Here is a 20,986-nt window from a genome sequence, read left to right on the forward strand (position 1 = left end):
CTTGGTGTGAAAAAAATCAACTGTGGGAGCAATCATCAGAAAATGGAAGACATACAAGACCACTGATAATCTCCCTCGATCTGGGGCTCCACGCAAGATCTCATCCCGTGGGGTCAAAATGATCATGAGAACGGTGAGCAAAGATCCCAGAACCACACGGGGGGACCTGGTGAATGACCTGCAGAGAGCTGGGACCAAAGTAACAAAGGTCGCCATCAGTAACACACTACAACGGCAGGGAATCAAATCCCGCAGTGCCAGACGTGTTCCGCTGCTGAAGCCAGTGCATGTCCAGGCCCGTCTGAAGTTTGCCAGAGAGCACATGGATGATACAGCAGAGGATTGGGAGAATGTCATGTGGTCAAATGAAACCAAAGTAGAACTTTTTGGTATAAACTCAACTCGTCGTGTTTGGAGGAAGAAGAATACTGAGTTGCATCCCAAGAACACCATACCTACTGTGAAGCATGGGGGTGGAAACATCATGCTATGGGGCTGTTTTTCTGCCAAGGGGACAGGACGACTGATCCGTGTTAAGGACAGAATGAATGGGGCCATGTATCGTGAGATTTTGAGCCAAAACCTCCTTCCATCAGTGAGAACTTTGAAGACGAAACGAGGCTGTGTCTTCCAACATGACACTGATCCAAAACACACCGCCCGGGCAACAAAGGAGTGGCTCCGTAAGAAGCATTTGAAAGTCCTGGAGTGGCCTAGCCAGTCTCCAGACCTCAACCCCATAGAAAATCTGTGGCGGGAGTTGAAAGTCCGTGTTGCTCGGCGACAGCCCCAAAACATCACTGCTCTCGAGAAGATCTGCATGGAGGAATGGGCCAAAATACCAGCTACTGTGTGTGCAAACCTGGTAAAGACCTATAGTAAACGTTTGACCTCTGTTATTGCCAACAAAGGTTATGTTACAAAGTATTGAGTTGTATTTTTGTTATTGACCAAATACTTATTTTCCACCCTGATTTACGAATAAATTCTTTACAAATCCTACCATGTGGATTCATGGATTTTTTTTTCACATTCTGTCTCTCACAGTTGAAGTGTACCTCTGGTGCAAATTACTGACCTCTGTCATCATTTTAGGTGGGAGAACTTGCACAATCGGTGGCTGACTAAATACTTTTTTGCCCCACTGTATGTCCAAGTGGGAAAACAAATGCCTTCTGAAGTAATCATTGTTGCTGGAAACAATTATATTTCGCACATGTATTTATTGTCCGTTACAATTTTTGGAGTCATTATTTGTACTATGCCAAAATGCTAATATACCTGCAATGCATTCTTTATTTTAGGTTGAAAGAGACTTTGAGCGAGAATATGACAAACTCCAAAAGTAAGTTTCCATTATGCTTTATAAGACTAATGAGGTAGACAGTGACTAAAGTTTCTCTGTGTTATTCAGAGTTACATTGGTATTAAAATAAACATTTTATATTTTACAAAAATATGCATGTGTTACCAAGTGTTTTCATGTTCATGTATTGTTTGTTTTAGCTTGGTGCTTTGTATATATTCAATATCTTAATGTCTGTCATTAGTCCTTCTGCCAACAAAAAAAAATCTGTAATGTTTTTGTTTTATTTATTTTATTCTCATGAAATGACTTAATTTACAATTACTAGTCAGGATTATAAAGTAAATAAGAAATCTGAAATAACTAACAGTTATTTTGACTGCATATTTACATTTTAAGTATTCCTTTTTGCACATGTAGTTTTTCTTTTTTCTTTTCCAGCTTTTGGTAGTTTTGGACACTGTTTTTTCTTGACATGAAATATTAAGACATTTCAAACTTGGCCACAGCTGAAATATCAAATTTTTACAATTTAATGTCATCATGGATATAGAAATTCTGTTAATGGTCTTTATTTCAGTTTCTCTGTGAAACAAAGGCAAGTAGGGATCACATCATTTAAAATTCAAAACTTGTAAGCTCAGTACATCAGGCCCAGTCTTACTGGGAGGCTGAGGTTACAAAAACTCCCTGAGGGCCCAGCAAAATGAGTGGGAGCATCATTTTCCTCTCAGGTTTTGTTGAGTAGGAGGGCCCTTTATCAGGAAGGTGTGGTGCCAATAGACCTTATAGATGAGTCAGAGCAGCAGGCATGTAGAGACATTTAGGTTCTCCACCCTAGAGATCCATATCAACACTTCATGGTGCTCCTGTGGTCTAAATGCAGTATACTTAGTAGTAACTGATACCTGTGTTTGCAGTTTGTCCATCTGACTGAAGACATTTAAATTCTTCTAGTACAAAAATAATCTGTACTTTAACACTCTCCCATATTGAAGTATAGACCAATTTCAACATCATTTTAATTTTAGTGTTTGAATAATCTCTATGATCTATAACATAGAGAGCTCTATTTTCTATTATCTGTAGTACCAGCAGTGTAAAACAGATTTCAATCTCATAGAACTAGCCTTGACGAGAAGAACAGGCAAAACCCAAATGAGATCTGAAAGGTTACATGCAGATGTATATAGTCTCTCTGTATGTGCACACTTTTCCTCTATAACCTGTTGCATCCTCCAAATTGATGATGGTCATATCTTGCCCTCATATCCTGTGTACATCCTGCTGGAAACATACCTGATAATTTCCTCTGAGCCTGAAATATCATTGCTTTGTTATCTGCATGTAGTGTAAAAGTGGCTTTAAAGTGCTAGCTGATAAAGCATTTAACACAAGATCATCTTATTCCTTCCGCTATATATGAAGCATATTTGTACTTCATATGTGTTAAGTATAAGTAGGTATTGACTTGTGGGTTCAGACAAAATTTAAACACTATTGTGGAACAGTAAGTGAAATTCCACAACTTAACCAATATGGATCACAGTGTTTTACTTTTTCTTTGTCGATGTTATTTGATCACTTTTTAAGATCAATATTTTGTAATAGCAGTATAGGAAATCCAAATGTCCTAATATACGGCTGTGCAAGTCTATGTGAAAAAAGTTAAACTATTTCAGTGACAAACTTAAATTAGTCATGTCTAGAGGTATTAAAATTTGATTTAGTCTGGTACAATTCTTGGTTTTAGTGATTTACATGGAATTGCAGTTTCTAACCTCAGTCTTGTGTGAAAAGCAATGAGCCGGAAAGCAAATCAGAGTAAAATGGTCATGTTGCAATGTATAAGTGATATATTCAGCAATTTTCTTTAAAAGTCTTGAATGCCTTTCGTTTTCACCACCCTGTGTGGCATGGCGGCTGTGGCTGCATGGGTAGAAGGTTTGGGGCATAGGTACAAGGAGCAGCAGCTGTTCCAGTAGGTTACTCTATTAGCACCTTTTGGGAAGAGACTCCACGCTGGCATGGCACTCATCCAGGATGGCTCTCTCTCACCATCAGTTCTGACAGAGAAGGGAAAATGCAGCAGTATTTTTAAGTAGGTGGTAGTGTCTGGAACATGACTTTCACATGCACAAATAACCATCACAAGAATATATTCTGAGTGTACTGGGCTCAGAGCGCACTGGTTTGTTTACATAGTAAGATACTTTCACCCACTATCTTACAAACTAATATGCATGACTGGCAGGATTATGTTTTTTTTTTTTAATTTTCCTGATATTATATTTTTGCTTGGTATTGCTTAGTCTAGTATTGCAGTCTAAACATTTAGTTTGAGTTGTCAAATATCTCTACTTTATGTAATCTCAGACAGAAATGCTAAGATTGACAACATATTACAATTTCAAAATGTTTATGACAATGTCAGAATCAGTTATCAAGTTGCGGCTCTAACAACAAAATGTTATCATATGAAGATTTTATGTCACGTCAGAGTTTAATTGATGCAAAAATGTTCTCAACAACAGAGGAAAACTGTGATGACCTGAACTTGTCACACTGACTCTCCTCGTCCAAATATGTGCTAAAAATTGACTTAATGTAGTGAGACGAACACAGGAAGAATCTCTCTTGATTACTAGATACTCTCCAAATCTTGCCTGAAGCATTGATGATAAATTTACTACAATTTGAAATGCCTGTTTCTGGATATTTGAAACATAAGCGTGCATTTTCATTAATTTAGAGAAAGCCTAATATAGCTTGTGAGACCTAGTTCTATCTAATTGGTGAGAGGGACACAAGAAGTTACTGTGGAGATTGTTCTGACAGACTGTTTTTTTCTTTCCCGTGGTGTGAACAGTATGGGATGAAATTACATCATTTACTGCAAATGACATTTTAGGAACAACCTCCATCTGGTCTGTGGTGATTTAGTATAAAATCCTTTAACGTCAAAAGAAACAAAAGCTTAAAGAGAACATGTTCTGTTTAAAAATATATATATATATAAAAAAATAATTTTACTATTTGTCCTTTCTTGGATAAACAAACAAAAGAATAAAAGAAAATCCATTTGCAGATGAAAATCTAAAACCAAAGTTGTCTGTATGTTGCATTTTGGGAGACTTGAACTTTTCTTTACGGTCCTGTAAATGCTGCTTTTTAATCAGCAGTCATTTTCAAACCCTTCAGTTTAACAGTTTAGATTTGGTTAGTGTACCTGTGAGTATCCTCAATCGTTCTTTGTTTCCCAGCTGCTAAACCGAAAAAAAATCTAAAACGTTTAATTGGAGCCGCTTGACTTCCAGTTTTGGTTTGCAGCTCTGAAAGAGCTCTACTTGTTCTGCTAGTGTCTTTATATCTTGTGGACATGCACAAAAATGGGATTACCGTTACTGACTTCCTATTTAATATTGTTCTTGAAAAACAAGGATGGAAGCAAAACCTGACTGCACCACATTTTTCATCAAATAGGAGTAGTGTTATGAAGGTAGTCTCAGGGGAGATTCTAAACCCCTTGTTTGCCTTAATTGATATAATGAATGGCATGTGTTTTCAGCCTCCATAGTCTGGTAATTGCCATTTTTAACACACATCAATGGAATATGTGCAGTGGAATGATTGAAGACGTTAATGCTTTTGAGCGGAAATGTAGTTGACTGAAGGATTCACACTGTTGTTAATTAGCTAACAGATTTTATGTGGAATCAGTCGAATGTGTAATTCCTTCTTAATCCATATTGTTTTATGTCTTTTTTCGAGGTTTGTGTTTTCTTTATCCTTGTCAATGTTTTTGTCCAACTGAACGGGTTCAGAGGGATTCAGGGATGAATCGATTTGAAAGTATGCATTCCTACTTTTGTAACAGTGGAAAATTTTTAAAAGTTCAGGCCTTGATTTCAATTTTTTAGCATTTAAACAGCATATATCAATTGATAAACCTGAAGGTATCAGTAAAACCAGGCTCACATTAGCAGATACCAACGTTTGACTGATGTATTAATGCATGCCTACAGCTCATAAAGTAAATCTTGACTTCAGTATAGGTTATTAATTAATCCAAGTTAGGATTTTTACTGTACTACGAGACAAGAAGCGCTCTGATAATCAGTCTTCTGCTTGTCCCACAGGCTGGAGGATCAGACGAAAAAGCTTCACAAAGACATGAAGAAAAGCACAGAGGCAGATTTAGGTATGTTCTGTCACTTACTTGGCGTTGCCGCCTGGTGAGCCATTGATCAGCACTTGTTCACCAACATACTTGATGTTACTTGGCATGTTTTTCAGGGCCAGAAAGATGTTTGGGTGCCTGTGTTTTTCTTTTTTTTTTCTTGTGCTGTGTTCGATCTCCAAATGATATGACATGAAACAATTGTGTGTGAGTCTCTACCTTAATCATTTCCTTTTTTAGGCTTTTGTAGCTGTCATAGCAGGTGTGGTTTTTGTTTTTTGACCATGTGATCTATATTCAGTTGGGGATCCTGGTTTACCATCTCTGCCATCATTTATCCATGTATTTGTCTGCCACAAAACTCTTGTTTACTAAAGATTTATTTGCCGATTTGCTGGTTTTGTGTTTTTGTATTTGGGAAGTGGTAGTAGATATGGCCTGTGGTAAGTAGTCACTTGTGGGGGTGGAAGAGCGGGGACGGATGGAGCAGTGAGAGACTTCTTCATTTCCTCTCCTTTGTGCTCTGCAATATGAATGTCTGCATCATCAAAGTGTCATAGCTGTCAGGGCCTCATTATCGTTAATGGATTCCATCTGTTGCACAGGTCCCATCTCCACTAACTGCTACCAAACAAAGAACTGGACCTACTCTGCATGTCAGCACTGCATTTAATACACTTCTCTCTGTATCAAGCCAAATGTGTTTATATGCAGCACTCTAGCGAACGTGCTGACAGTCATCTGGTGAGGGCCAGTAATGTCTTTTTAAGGGATGCTCCTGTACACATGCCAAATTAGGCTAAATAACAGAAGGCAAATAAAATATGTTAACTTCTCGTGCCTCAGGAAATTGTAAAGGACATGAATTTCACCTTCTCCCTCACTGCTAATAACGAGCCCTCAGGTCACCTTTTGATTTTCACGACCCTGTAATTAAAATGTTTGTCAGATCAAGCAATGTATTACTTGTGCAAACTGAGAGAGATGCAGAAACGCTACACCGTGATAATTGATTGGTTGAAAATTGGTCCCAGGGGAGTGTGAAATGACCAATGACTGTTCCAAATCTCTGTAAAGCCCATATTCAGTGCAGCTCCTGTCGTCAGCTTGTGTCTCCTCAGTGCAGCTCATTTGTTTTGACAGTGAAGCCATATACTGATACATGCTCTGTGTCTAAACAAAGTGGCACGAGTGCAGATTAACGGTAATTGATGCTGTCAGTGTAGAAAAATGGCAAAAAATTCTCGTTGCACTGGTGAATATTCAGCGCGGCAGGCAGCCCCACCACCCCCTCAGATTTTTACAATGGGGGCAGCACTGTGCCATTCGAGTTGTGCACTTCACGACAGGCTCCCTTTTGAATACCCTACTTCATATAAAGTGATGAAACGCTTAAAGCTTCAGTTTAATCCACAAAAATTGCGTCCACAATTTCAGAACAATGTAAGAGTCTTACATGGAATTAGATTAAAATGTGTAGATGCAGACATCTTCAGTAACCATTTACAAAATCGGTATTTCTGTTTTCACGAAGTTAACTGTGTTTTAATAGTATTTTCTGCTTTGTGTGTTGCATGCATATTTGCATGGCTGACAGCCATGTCTAAGGCAGCAGTGAAGATTTCCGCAGACCTCTTGAGTAACCCGCTGTGTGAGCAGGATCAGGCCTTCCTGGACTCTATGACTGCTTTAGATACAGCCATGAGAAGGATGGATGCCTTCAACCAAGAAAAGGTAAGACTCTTTCCCACACTTGGCATCTTTATTATATTGCTCTTTTTCTGTTTTGGCTTTTTGACACAGTGATTTTCTTCAAATCGTTTGAAAAAATTCCGTTTCTAACAAGCAAAGTAGGACACTAAACAAGGGTTTGTTTTTTTGTTTTTGTTTTTTTGAAAATGCATGTTTTCATATTTGTCAATATTGTGCTGCCTGTGGACTAAAAACTATCCGTATGTCTTTCCTTCTGCTGTTTTTGAAAAGCATCTGTGGTATGATCCTCTATAAGCTCAAGCTACTGGTTATCAGCTGTGAAAATTGATGCATTTGTGACTCACTGGTGTCTAAAATAACTCATACAATGGATGGGCCTTCTCTGAAGAGGAAAACATGCCTTGCCACAAAATTCACAAGAGTAACTCACAGCTTATGTGCTGAGGTCTGTTGTATTTCTTGCATTACTTCCTAATACATTTGGCTTCAGGTAAAAACATTTTTTTTTTTTGCATTGGTAGGTCACCCAATATGTTCTTGATGGATTACAGGAACTTTATTCCTCCCTCGGGGTGGAGTACCTATGATCAGCTTGAACACTGTAAACCTCTCAGAGCCGTACTTCTGGCAAACCCAACCTGAAATCCTCCCAACACTTGTCCCGTCCTTCATGTACATTTCATATCATATTTTACATATTTTTCTTTCTGCTTAGATATTTGCAGCGCTTGCATTTGGGAAACCATTTCTTTTTTCTTATTATTCTTGTATGTTTTGTCCTAAGGGCCAGCAGCAGACAGACCGGCATGTCTGTCTTTCCAGAACTGTAAGCGGTACAGCGTATTCTTGCTCGCTCTTCCACAGCTGTACTCTGTGAAGATCTCTCTGGCTGTCAGGGCTCTTCATATTATTTGCTGGGCGCCCTTCACTTTTTGATTAGAATCATCGCCACAGGTAGTTATAATGTGAATCATAGTGGCACTGCATGTGTGGATCCTCAAGGCACTACGCTGTGGAGGGTTTGAAAAGAGGAAAAAAATACAGGAGAGAACATAGGAGATCACACTAAGGCATATACCGATTGACTTTTTTCCATCTGTGTTTTCTTGACTCATTGCCCCGCTAGTAGGTGTTCTAGGCTTTTCACATTTGCTGCCTTAAAAATATTCCCCTTTCTTTTCATATTTTGCTGTGAACCAAAATGATTTCATAACCTTTCCCACAACAATGATCCAACAAGGGGGAGAAAATGAATTCCTTTGCAAACGGTGGGTAATGTTGTTATTCCATGGTAAAGCTGTAGTGTAAGTATTTCAGGCATAACAGGCCATCTGTCACCTGGAAATATACATATTGAGCATTGAAGAGTTGATTTCATATTTTCTGGGAAACCTCAGGGGCTGGACTCGGTTTCCATAGATAATCAAGCTGTAACCTTCCTCAGTGTATATAAGTGAAGCAATGTCCATGTTCCAGAAATTAAAGTGACGACTGACAAAAGTCCTCACTTTAAATGAGCATACTGTCTTGAGCTGGTAAATAAATGTCATCCTAATGTTCAGTGTTTGTATATGAGATTAAGTGTCGCTGGTCTTGTCTCCTGGCTTTACTTGTTAGGATATACTTCCGTGCTACTCAGGCAAACTCAGTATTATTGTTTTGAGAATAAAACATACTAAAAGCACAAGACAGCATCCAAGCAGATATTCTGCAGCTGTCATTTATTTTCCTTTCCTTTCCTTGATTCTTCAGCTTTTAAGTCTTTCAGACTTGCTTTGCTCACGGCTCATCAAATTTTACAGGAGCCATTTTGAGTGACTAGACAAAGTAAAATGTAGGTTGGACTGAGCGTGTGGGTTTGTGACCCAGGGTGCATATGTTCCAGGACTTGGCTTGGTTGAGTGTTCAGGAGAGCACTCCTGCTGTCAGGGTGAAGTACTTTTGCATTCTTTAGATTTTTTTTCAATATCAAATTTGAATTTTTTTTTCCCATTTTCACTCAGTTTATTTTTTCATTCTGAAGGGGAAAAAACCTACGACACACACTTGAGTGTGAATGAATAAGAGACAGCCATTCTTCCTTTTAATCTGTTTTTTTTTAAAGAAGTCACTTGTAGTTAATGCCTTTATAATGTATAGTATTGTTCACTGTCTGTGTAGCCTTCCTATTTGTCTCTGTGACTGTCACTTGTTTGAAAAAGATTGATCCACTCACTTAGATCCAGACATTTTTTCGCTTGTAAAGGACAACAGTCACCAGCTGGATAGATTTTTCTTTGTGCTTGTTTGGTTGTTTTTTTAAACACACTTTTATTCAGAGTGGCTTTTGACAGCTAGGTCACACCTGATAGTCTCTCCACTGCTCTCAGTCCTTCTAAATAAAATCTTTGCCTTAACACAATGTTCACTTCCAGCTTTGGGCTGAGCTGTGTGGCTTCCTTTGTAGAGTGGCTACAAGTGAGCTAGAGGCAAAATAGTGATTGTGAGTACTTTCTGGTCAGTCTGTTGTGTGCATCACCTCTAGGTTTTGCTAGGTGTTTAAAAATCCAGCACAGCACTAGAACACCACTCTTAACTTCTTCCTTTAAGCTGGCTGTTGATTCTGACGGCAACAGCAGCAAAACCTTATTGCTCCAGCAAAACAGACACAAAAGCATCCACCCTTTGCTCTTCTCCGTGTTGAGACGAGATGTTCTGCCGCAGGGCCCACAAGTGAGAGAGCCAGCAGATAAAACGTGCAGCGATAATGAAGGCAGCAGTGGCCCAGGTCTGTGTGTTTATTTCTGGGGCTGAGGAGGGCGCACAGCCCCGCCGGCACACTGCTGCCGAAGCTGAGCCCCAGTGTAGATGGCGGCAGCACAGTAGAGGATGCTCCGTTTGGAGGGATATTGATTTCCTCTGCGATCTGTGTGTATTTTTGGGAGGCCTGTGTGCCGGGATGGCCTCTGCTCCGTGACTCACTGATGGAGACTGCTGCTAGAGCGCCGGCCTCAGGCTCTGCGGGGCCTCCAAGGAATAGCTCTGCCCCCCCTCTCTGTGGGAAGGGGCAGAGGGTAGAGGGCACCAGCATGCTTAAGCAAATCTGCCGCTGTTCTTCTCCCTCCTCGCTGCATGCTCTCACCTTAGAAGCAGCGGCACCGCTCGAGCTGGGGAGGGGGAGATGGTGTGAATATGTAAAACAAAGACAATGTGAATTCCCATGTACTTATTTGTTATTGGTTCTGTGTTTTCCCTCAAACCACAATCAACCATTTTGTACTTGGAAATCTGCCTGTGTGAAGCAGCGAGTGTTGCTGTATGTTCTCGTAGATGGTCAGGGCATTTTTACAAAGCACAGCTGCGATCTTGCTTCCTTGTTGTTGTGTGATTGACTGTCCTTCCAATAGCAAGTGAGCATATGATTAGTGGAGCTGCTCACTGTTCTCATGCAGCTGTCACTTCACATCTCCCTGCTTTAAATTCTCCTTCTCTGTTCCAAGCGTGTTCTCTCCACTTGACTCGATTGCCTGGTTAACTTAGCCGTGTTACGCTTGCAGATCTAGTAGCAGCAGTCATTTTGAATCTGCAATGTAAATGACTCTAGAAACTTTATTAATTGTGCTCCAACTTCTCTCGACGAGACTTGGTTCTGAGGCTGGAGGCCTCGAGATGAGATGTTCGTTTACTTCCATTTAACACCCCCCCCCCTTCCCCTCCTTCCTTCCCCTGTCGGTTCTGCCAAACAGAAGGAGAATGCAGGAAAATATAAACTGTTATTGTTAAAATGTTTGTTTGTAAAGAACTTTCATCTTGTATGGCAGCCCACCCTCCACAGGAAATCATTTGGGCTTTGCTTTCATGTCCGTCCCCTGACAGTTCCATCCTTTTGTATCGCAAGCTCAATGAATATTCAGGGGTTTCTCCTCGGGGCTTGTGTACAATAAAAGAGTCAACGTCATGAAAGTTTCTTTGCAAGCCCCCCCCCCCCTTCCCCTTCCCCTTTTTTCATATGTGCTCTGTTTGAAATATACACAATTGTTGGTGTTTGTGCTGCGACTTTACATTGAAGCTAATGAGCAAGAGATGTAGAAGCTATTTGGTTCCGACTTTACTTCTGATGTAACTCAATTTGACAGTGAATAACAATTTGTAATGTCTCTTCATTTGTTAGAAAGGTGAGCAGTGCTTGTGTTAACAGCTTTTTATTTTATTTACTTTTACAGGTGAACCAGATCCAGAAGACTGTTGTCGACCCTCTGAAAAAGTAAGTGTCAGTTTCTTGTGCTGCTTCTGTGTTAAATGTCCAGCTTTAAATCTGAATCTGCAACAGGCCGCGGTCAAATAGTTTTAGTCTGCAATATTTGCATTTTTAGGAGAGCCAGATCGTGAACTTTTCGTGTGAAGTATGGTAAAAGCGATTTAGCTCAGTTGTGTCTTAAATTCCATATGTGACTGTGGAGCGATAAAAGCCCAGTGCCCCGTGTCGTTTTTACTATTTAACCTTGCTCTGCATATCTCACTAACTGAGTGGAAAGAATAGCTGCAGTGCAGGACCTTAGCAAGGCCTCCAGTGTAGTAATACGCATTATAAAAATGAACTGGGAGTTAACAGGGCTGCTGTGCTGGTAGTGTCTGGAAGAAAGTTTATTTGGTCTTCGTTCCTAATACTCGCCCCCATTTGAGGAGGCAGTGAATGCTATTCCATTCCTTAAGCCTCACTTTGCACACACACGCACACACGCGCAAAGCAGAGGTACTGAAGGGAGTGGCTGGACAATCCCACCCGTCTTCCGGAGCGCTTGTTAAGGTTTTCTTCCTCCTCCTGGCTCCTCCCAGGAGATTAAATACTGTGAAAGAGAGCATGTGCATACTGCTTGTATAGATTTCTATAAATTTGTGTTCAACTTTCTCCCCTCGTGAGACACTCGTTTTGTAAAGTAACTAATGTGAAGAGAATACTCCATCAAAATATGGATAGGTCAGGTCAGCGTGTGTGTGTGTGTGTGAGCGCGCGTGTGTCAACCCCTCTCTTCCTCGTGCGCTCTGGTGGCGGAGCAATGACAGGATGGAATGGTTCTAATTTCCTCTTCCTGGTGGGCGGCAGGCGGACGTGTGGGCAGGCTCAGAATATGGCAAAGGGCCCAGCTTCCTGGGCCCAGAGCTGCGGATTGGTTCAGGAGGAGAAATGTCTCAGGACACTGCACGCTCTCACACAAACATACCGACGTACACAAACACCAGCTCCGATTTTAGAGGGGGCGCTGTCTCACAAAGATGGTATTTAAGATCATAAAGTTAGGCATTTACATGAGTCTAAAACAGAACAGAGGAAGTGAGTTCATAAACAAATTTTAATGCCAAACTAAACTGACCTTTCTGTTTACTTTTTCCTTCTTAAAAACGCAACGCTATTACTTATTAGTTTATCAAAGTGTTGTCTATAGAAAACCAAGACGCACAAGCTGCTATACTTTAAAGCTTCCATTAAGATTCCATTAGTCCTCTCACTAATGAATATTTGTAACTGTTTTTCTTGTCTCAAAATACTCTTCTGGTGAACTTGTGTCATTGTAAAGACAATTAGAGAAGAGTTGAAAAGGAGAACGTTATGTTAATGGAAGACTTTCAATGGATTGTGTGTGTGTGTGTGTGTGTGTGTGTGTGTGTGTGTGTGTGTGTGTGTGTGTGTGTGTGTGTGTGTGTGTGTGTGTGTGTGTGTGTGTGTGTGTGTCAGCTACATGATTGTGTCCATGTGATTGCTATTTCAAATTTTGGCATCCATTCTTAATGCTTAGTGTGGTAAAACGCACAATAAACAAACGAAAAAGCAGCCCCCCTCTACTCTGCCCCCATCCTGCGTTCAGTGTCTCCTCTCTCTCAGGCCCAGACGTGCGTTTCATCCACTCTGCGGGGTCACTGAATGACATCACTATGTTTATGCGAGGGGAGGGGAGTGCGTGGGCATTGAGGCATGTGTGTTATCTGGGCCTTGTAACCTAGCCCTTTTTGCTCCGTTGCTCTTTTGGGTGAAATAGAAGTCAAGCCTGTTTTGAGACCTCTGCCCTGGGTTGAGCCAGGACTGGACAAACCACCTTCATCCCTCTCAATCAGAGGAACACGCTGCCCTCAGAGCAGGTTGTGGGGTTTGGAGCCAATGGGAGTTGTTGACCTTAGCTCTGGGGCTGATGCAGGCTTTTTATTTTTATTTTTTGAGGGGGGGATTGTTTTTTTGTAAAAAGGATGTTTGTTTTTTTACCATCTTATCTGGTGTTTCGCGCACTGAGGCTGCGTGAGTTATGTGGGCTTTAAAGCACTAGGCAAGTCACAGCAGATCACACTCTTTCTTTGCACGCTTTTTGTTTTTTTTTGTTGGAGACTAAGGAGATGTTGCTAGCATTTACGTCACAGACATTCTCATGGTCTACTGCTTTTAAACCATTTATACAACAGGTGGTAGTTATTTCACTTTCACACCAAGCATATTTTAAATGAAGGTGCCACGTGATGTGACCCTAATTTTTCTTCTGAGACCACGACGAACAAAGGTGGTAATTTACACATAAACAGGTCCCGTTCCCATATTTTTAGTGGTGTGTTTTAAACTGATTTTTTTTTTCAGTAGTGAGTTATGTGATGGTCATAGTCAAAAGTGACAGCCAGCCTGCTAGACTGAGGGTGTCTAGACCAGACTTGGGCTTGGCTGCTGGGTCAGGCTGGCCTGTATGTGGATTGGCCTCGGCTCATAAACACACTCTCTGCTCCAGATGCTATTTCCATCCAGCCCTTTTTTTTTTTTAACCACACCCTGACCTGTCACGTGGACAGTGGTGTATCCTTGGCCCCTTTGCAGCCCTCAACCATCTTAAGAAATCACCCAGACTAGGCTCACCGCAGGTACAGACCTCGCAGGCTGACCGGTAGTTATCCAACCAAGGCCAGGATATCGAGGGAAACATCCAGGGCCTGGACATTTCTTTTCTTTAAAAAAACCAAAAACTGTTATTACAGTGTATGCACAAGCACATTCAGGTTCTCATGTGGGGGAGGGTAGTGTACCGTTGAGTCACAGTAACCGAATGTAACACTGAAACTTCAGCGTTCAGTGTGGAAGTGACACTAATGGGTTAACAAGTAGTTGGCTTTGTGTCTAGCTCTTTTTCTCCTCCTCCAGCACAAGGATAGCATTGGCCCTGAAGTCTCCCTGTGCTCAAACATAGTAGTTGCAGACAGCGTTGTCCCCTTTTAGCGCGCAAACAGCAGGCCACCGTGGTGTGTCATGAGGAAATTGCACCATGCTGTCAGGTGAACTAGAATCCAGCCTTTGTGTTGTCTGAAAGCTGGTTTGCTGCTGTGTTGTCATCAGCCCGTAGGACTGCATTGGAAAGCAGTCATGCCTGGAGGGCAGTTGCATAATCCCTTGGCACTTCAAATATGCGTACACTGGAGCAGATAGTAGATTTGAGGATCGGCATCCACCCCTGCCGTAAACTGGGCCAGAGTGGTATTTTATAAATAGCGGTGGAGTGTGGGCTGCTGGGTTGGGCTGAGCTCGTTGATGTCACTGAAACACTACAAGACCACTCCTTGCTTAACTTCCTGTCGGAAACAATCTCTGCTTGTCTGACATGGAGTTCGCACCACTCCCCCATCTGGCCTGTAGTAAGGTGCACGTCGGGCAAACGCAGTTGTAATCCAGGATTTCATAACAAACTCTCGGGTTCTCTCATCCGCCACACAGAACAGGGCAAGGGTTGGCATGGAGAGGAACGTAAATCATGAAGCCCACACATTTTGTGGCTAATAACACTATGGGCCGAGGCGCACACAATAAAGTATTGTAGTAGTGTGCCTACACACTTGATAAATTCCTTTAAATGAGTCATTCAGAAAAGGCTATATCTAATTCTTTATTACGATTGTTTTTATTGCTGACTCACATCTGGTATGCACCTGCGTGACTAATCTTGTGGCCTGTTTTTGAAAAACAAAGTCAGTGCTTTGTGTTTACATTTTAGAAAGTTGAAAAATGTTCCTTTTCTTATTCAGGCGTTCAATATTTTGGTTAAAGCTATACCATTTGTTATAAATCATTAGCCAGATCTAACCTGAGTTTAAAGAAATAATGTTAATGTTACAGTCTAACTTTCAGACATGTTAACTTGAAAATTTCTATAGTTTTATTATTAGGTTAGACATGTTCTGTATACAGTTTTCCCGTTCCCTATTAAAAACAGACACAAAAGCAGTGCAACAAGTCCCAGGATGAAGCTCCGATTCCTGTTGCTAAGTTACAGATGAATGTTTTCCTATTTTTAGTGCTGAAGACTTGGATTCTTGTTGCAAGAATATATTTTCATTTGGAATATGATAATTGTCACAAAATGAATTGTTTCATGCCATTCTGAACTACAGTAATTAGATAATAGATTAGAGGAAGCTTAATGCAGAGCTGTCCTCTGGGGTTTGAGAGTACCGCTACAATAAGATGTTGAGGAGCGGGATTTTATTAAATCATAATGACTTTTATTAAGATACGATGCAATGCACAGTGCATGTCTACAAATTACATGGAGACGGGAAAGTTGTTTCAGTATTTTTAGTAACTTCACTTTCTCTCAGGGAAAAAAGAGGAAAGTTTGATATGTATGTCTGGGATCTTTTTTTCTTTCGTTGCATGGATTCACACGGTGCGCATGCATGTTGTGTTCAGTAACCTGGTTTTCTGTGTGCTGGTGTTTTTCAGGTACAGTAGTGTCTTCCCCAGCCTTAACATGGCAGTGAAACGTAGGGAACAGACGCTGCAGGACTACAAGCGGTTGCAAGCCAAAGTGGAGAAATACGAAGAGAAAGAAAAAACGGGGCCCGTGATGGTCAAACTGCATCAGGTAGCGTCAGTTTTAAAGCTCGCGTCGGCGCACGTGTCGATCCACTCGAGCTCTCCCTCCAACTGCACAGGAGCAGAGTTCACTTGCTCTTACATGCTGTCCGTATTGTGAATAGAGCACAATAGGTGGAAAAAGACACAAATGCTGACTGGATATGAACAAAAATAGTTGAGCACATGCATACTGTACATGTGCGCTCCTTCACCCACGCAAGCTACCAGGCTCTCAAGTAGTGCCTTTTCAAAAAGGCACTGCTGCACATCTACAGGCACGTAATTGAGAATTGTAGACACACACATACACATATACACACACACACACACACCATGAGGCCACTACAGAAGCACACATTCACAGATAGTGCTGCAGTGTTGCCTATGCTATTGCTTCTAACACATCCTCACATGGTGAGCCACCCACACACATTGAGAAAAGCACTGTCAGGGGAACAAAGCCTTGAAGAGGCCCCTACATCCATGCCCTCTGAGTCCCTGTGCACTTAAAGAAATGATCCTGACAAAACACTTGCACGCCATTTCAGTTACAGCTGGCATGTGTAAATAAAACTAAAGTGAAGAGAGCATATCATAATGCAGCTGAAAGACAATATGTTTCAGTTTGAATATAGCAACTCCCCCTTCCCCTTAATAAAAATTCTCACCCTCTCACACTTATTCATTGTGCATTCCATAACTCCATGCCTACAGTAGACTACCCACTAATACATTCACACACAGATCAGTGGTGCTGGAGTCCACTCACAGCCAAGTCTGCCCACATTACCCACTCCTCCTCACTTTGGTCGTGATTACAGCCTTTTTTTTGCACTGCTTCTCCGTGGGAATTAAGCAAATATCTTTCAGAACAATAAGAGAAGAAGACAAATGATGGCTCAAGAAGTGAATTCACTTCAGACTAACTTGTTTCGCTTTGTAGGTATTAATCTGTAGCTCCTTAAGCTTATTTTAGCGAACGAATCCTTAATGTGTAGTGTGTATTGCATCGCAGTGAAATGAAAGAATGTAACTCAAAGTCAGAACTGAACCCTCAGTGACCAGTTCTTTTGTTTTGCTCTCTCTCTCCGACATCACAGGCAAAAGAGGAACTCCGACCGGTCAAAGATGACTTCGAGGCCAAGAACAAGCAGCTCCTGGACGAGATGCCCAAGTTCTACCAAAGCCGCATCGACTACTTCCAGCCCAGCTTCGAGGCTCTCATCCGGGCACAGGTTGGTGACCTCCATCACCTTTAAGTGCACACCCAACGAACCTCTCACAGCTGCAGACAACCACCCTCCCTCCCACCCACCCACTGCTCCACTCTCTGAGCGTCGGTTAAACAGTGCATAAAATATCTGATGAAGGGTGTGTATAACCTAGGCAGTCTGTCTCCCTCAACGTTGCTCTAATGTGATTAACCCTCAGCGACGGCCCACGCTGCTGTGTTTAGCTGAGGAAGGCCTCATCTGTCTGGCTCCACTGCAGCCCTGCAAGCCTTCCTCTAACCTGAAGCTTCTCTTAAAGCAGCTGGGTGTCTCAAGTTAGCGCCACTATGTCCCCCTCACTAACCCCAGACCTGCCTGGCCATGTCATTTCCTCCTTGGGACAGCCACTGGCACAATCCTAATAAGTAAACTAGATTATCCCAGACCTAATGACAATTATGGAGTTCTGTGATGCACTTTGAACTTAGCAAATTAGCAGACATATAATATTTCCCCACATCTTTTATCTTGAAGCATTAAATAAATCTTACCTGTTTTTGTCTGGTGCAAGAGGTCCCATTAGGCACGCTAGCCATGTCATTCTTGCAGCTTTATATTTATTCATATAATTCACACACATGAATGAACGTTTTCACATTTGCACAGCCATGTGTGGGTGGTCAGCGGACCTCGTCCCCAGTGCTTGTTGCATGTGCTTGATTTGGTCCTCCACACCCTTTTCTCCCAGCCGCTTGTTGCTGCTCAGCGTCCAGCAGCAGAAAGAAAAAGAATAAAGGGAGTCTTTGTTGTGAGGCTTCAGTTTCACTATAACAAGTCCTGTCCAGCAACTGTCAGAGGGAGACACCACCTGACCTGTCAGTTTCTACAGATGATGATGAAGGCATTGTCTTCATTTATTCATCTTTTTTTTTTTAGTTGCTTCTCTTACAGTGGATGCTGTGTTTACTGAATCGAATCCAACTTAAATTATTCATTTTGTTGTCAAAGGTCAAAGTGTGACCTCTCCATGTAAATATTAAGCAGCTGGGAGTATGGTATGTTAAAATGGCTCTGTTTTACCCCAAGCTGCTTCTTTTTTTTTGGGTAGGTGGTCAGCTGCGTGAGCCGGCGTTTACTCCTCGTGGTGACTTGACTAATTGTAATGGTAGTCTTTGCTACAGAGGGCGCCTAGACACTGATCTGGTGTACATTATCATCACAGTTCATATGGACATTTCCGATGGCCCTTTCAACAAGCCACTTTTGGGAAAAAAAACATATCCGCTTTACCCCCACAAGCAGCAGTAACCCAATACTTATAGCCCACTCATGTGGTTTAGGTGGCACATATTGGTATAAACATGCAAAGGTCTTTCAGGCGGAGCACTTAAAAAGGCTTGTATAAGGTGGTTTAGAAGCAGTGTCTGGTCTGCTTATGGCAAAATTCTCGTTCTGTTGTGACCCTTTTAGTGAAACAGTAAACTTTTCCCACGGGTCTCTCAGTTGGTTTTGTTGCAAGGGAACACGTGCAATTTTAGAGAAGTCTGTGTCCCCCCCCCCCTTAAGGAGCATGGCATCGTATGCATCGCTGCATGAATAAATATTGAGATGTGTGTGTGGGTTTCTAGGGGTTGTATTTCCCAGTACTTTCATTCTCTGCCCACTCTTCTGGAGTCTTGTAATGTGATTAAAGTCTATTAATCATCAAAGCAACTCTCTAGGGAGCCTGACTCATGAACTAAGGGGAAGAAGCAGGGGTGGGAAGTGTCAAGAAAGCTTTCAGTGAACACTCTCTATCTCTTGTTCAGATTGGGAGAGAAAAGCAGGGTCACTACCCACTGAAGTGCTGGGTTTTGGGGCTTTGTCAGAGTTGTTTGATATCTGTGGGCTCCCCATTCTCCTCTCAAGTCACTTCTCATTAGCAGGGTTGAAGTAGTATGAGAACAGCAGCTTCAGACTTGTAAGTAGAAACACGATTAGACTGTATTTGGTGTTCAGATTTTGGATTCTGGTGTTTCCTGAGAGGTCTGTGGATCGACCTGTTCCCATTTTCATCAGAGGACAGATATTCTTTTCCCCTGCCATCACAGACTTACGTTTTTATTTTTCCTTCTCTACCCACCAGGTGGTCTATTTCACCGAAATGTACAAGATTTTCAGCGAGTTAACAGACCAGATCGACCAGGCGGGGTTGACTGACGAGCAGAGGGAGAGGGAGACAGAGGCCAAGCTCACCGAGTTGCGTGCTCTGTCCATTGTCGCCGACGACTGAGTGAGGAAAATACAAAAACGGGCTCTTTTCATGCCTCTCTGAATGGATTGCGCTCTCTTCAAGCTCCTCCAGAGTTCAAACGGACAGCAGTGACCTAAACCTGATTATCCATTTGTTTCCTTGCGGCCTCATCCCCACCCCCAATTGCTCTTGCACTACACCCTAATCTTTCATCATCTCAGCAACTCAAAGCAGCTGAATGCCACATTAACTAAGCCATCAGCCAAGTGCAACATTATAAGCCAATATGTTGTCGTTTATTTTTCTTTTCTTTTAGTAAAGGAATCAGACAGATCTTGTCAGAACTAATTAACAAGGTTACGCTTCATGGTTTCAGAGGTATCTATAACCATTTGTTTCTAATGTGTAAAGTGAGCAAGGAAATGTTTCTATTAGTCACATCTGCCTTGTTGGCAGCAGCGTGTGAAATATAGTTTTATTATCCAACTTTGAAATTACACTGGAAGGTGTTATGTAATGTAGTGTAGGTTTAAAAAAAATCTCTCAATTTTGGTCTTTTCTGGTAATCTGTGAGTTTAGCTCTGTGCCATTCTCTGTGAGGGCTTTTTATTGGGGTTCATCAGAACACATTAGCTCACCTGTGATAACATGTCTGACTTTGGATATAACATAAAAAAAACAAAACGGTGTAACACGGAGTGGTGTTGAAAGGTCGACTACTCAGGCTTCAGACATATCCAGGTTTGTTTTCTTTTTAAACCCCACAAGTAAGAAAGAAAAAAAAAAATCAAAGGCTGGTGCGCCCTCTAGTGGAAATAAAGTGACCCATATTTTCCTTTTGTTCACACCATCCATCCTTTGTTCTATTGTTGGTTAGAGTGTGTGTTAGCAAAGAATCTCACACATTGTTGGCAGCCTTAAAAAAGTATTTTTCTCTGTATCATCTACATCAGGGTTGGAAGACAAATGTTTTATAGTCTTATTTTTGGACCAAATCATGCTCTCATCACATGCCTTTGTTTCCACTTTCCATCAGGTAGAGCCTTGGCATGATAACTACACTACATAGTAATGTAAACACACACTGAATGTTACTCATTAGTGAATTTGAAGTTACAAGTATGTTGACTATTTATTTTTTTTGTGGCTTTTTATTGTGTAATTACTGAAGGAAATGCTTAGCCGGTTGCTCGTCTTTGTGTTCTGCAATGCAGACTGTCTGATTACACGCCAATAACTGGATGAATGAAGGTGCTTTTCTAAGTTTAAGTTATAGTCATGGTTGATTTTTTTTTAAATATACCAAAATGAATACTTTGTGATCAGATTGGGTTTTATGTAAGTTTTTAAATAACGTCGGATGATATTTTCTGCTTCATTATTATCATCATGCAATAAACTAAATGCAAGAAAAGCAACCAGTGACTATTTTGCTGTTGTCTTCATGAGTTTGTGTGCGTGTGCTTCTGCACATGCCTGAGTTTTT

At 41.5% G+C, this 20,986-nt stretch overlaps 1 protein-coding gene across 1 annotated transcript in view; it reads left to right on the forward strand.

Moving 5' to 3' along the window:
• Positions 1–20,918, forward strand: part of bin3 (bridging integrator 3) — a 32,907-nt gene extending 11,989 nt beyond the window's left edge. The window contains exons 3-9 of the mRNA XM_026188735.1: positions 1,305–1,345; positions 5,446–5,507; positions 7,084–7,220; positions 11,402–11,442; positions 15,922–16,063; positions 17,157–17,291; positions 19,393–20,918. Of these exons, the coding sequence (XP_026044520.1) occupies positions 1,305–1,345; positions 5,446–5,507; positions 7,084–7,220; positions 11,402–11,442; positions 15,922–16,063; positions 17,157–17,291; positions 19,393–19,539 (705 nt within the window). The 3' untranslated portion in view covers positions 19,540–20,918. The remainder of the gene's footprint in view (positions 1–1,304; positions 1,346–5,445; positions 5,508–7,083; positions 7,221–11,401; positions 11,443–15,921; positions 16,064–17,156; positions 17,292–19,392) is intronic.
• Positions 20,919–20,986: the final 68 nt, after the last annotated feature.

Source organism: Astatotilapia calliptera, chromosome 12, assembly GCF_900246225.1.
Source record: "Astatotilapia calliptera chromosome 12, fAstCal1.2, whole genome shotgun sequence".
Lineage (NCBI taxonomy): Eukaryota > Metazoa > Chordata > Actinopteri > Cichliformes > Cichlidae > Astatotilapia > Astatotilapia calliptera.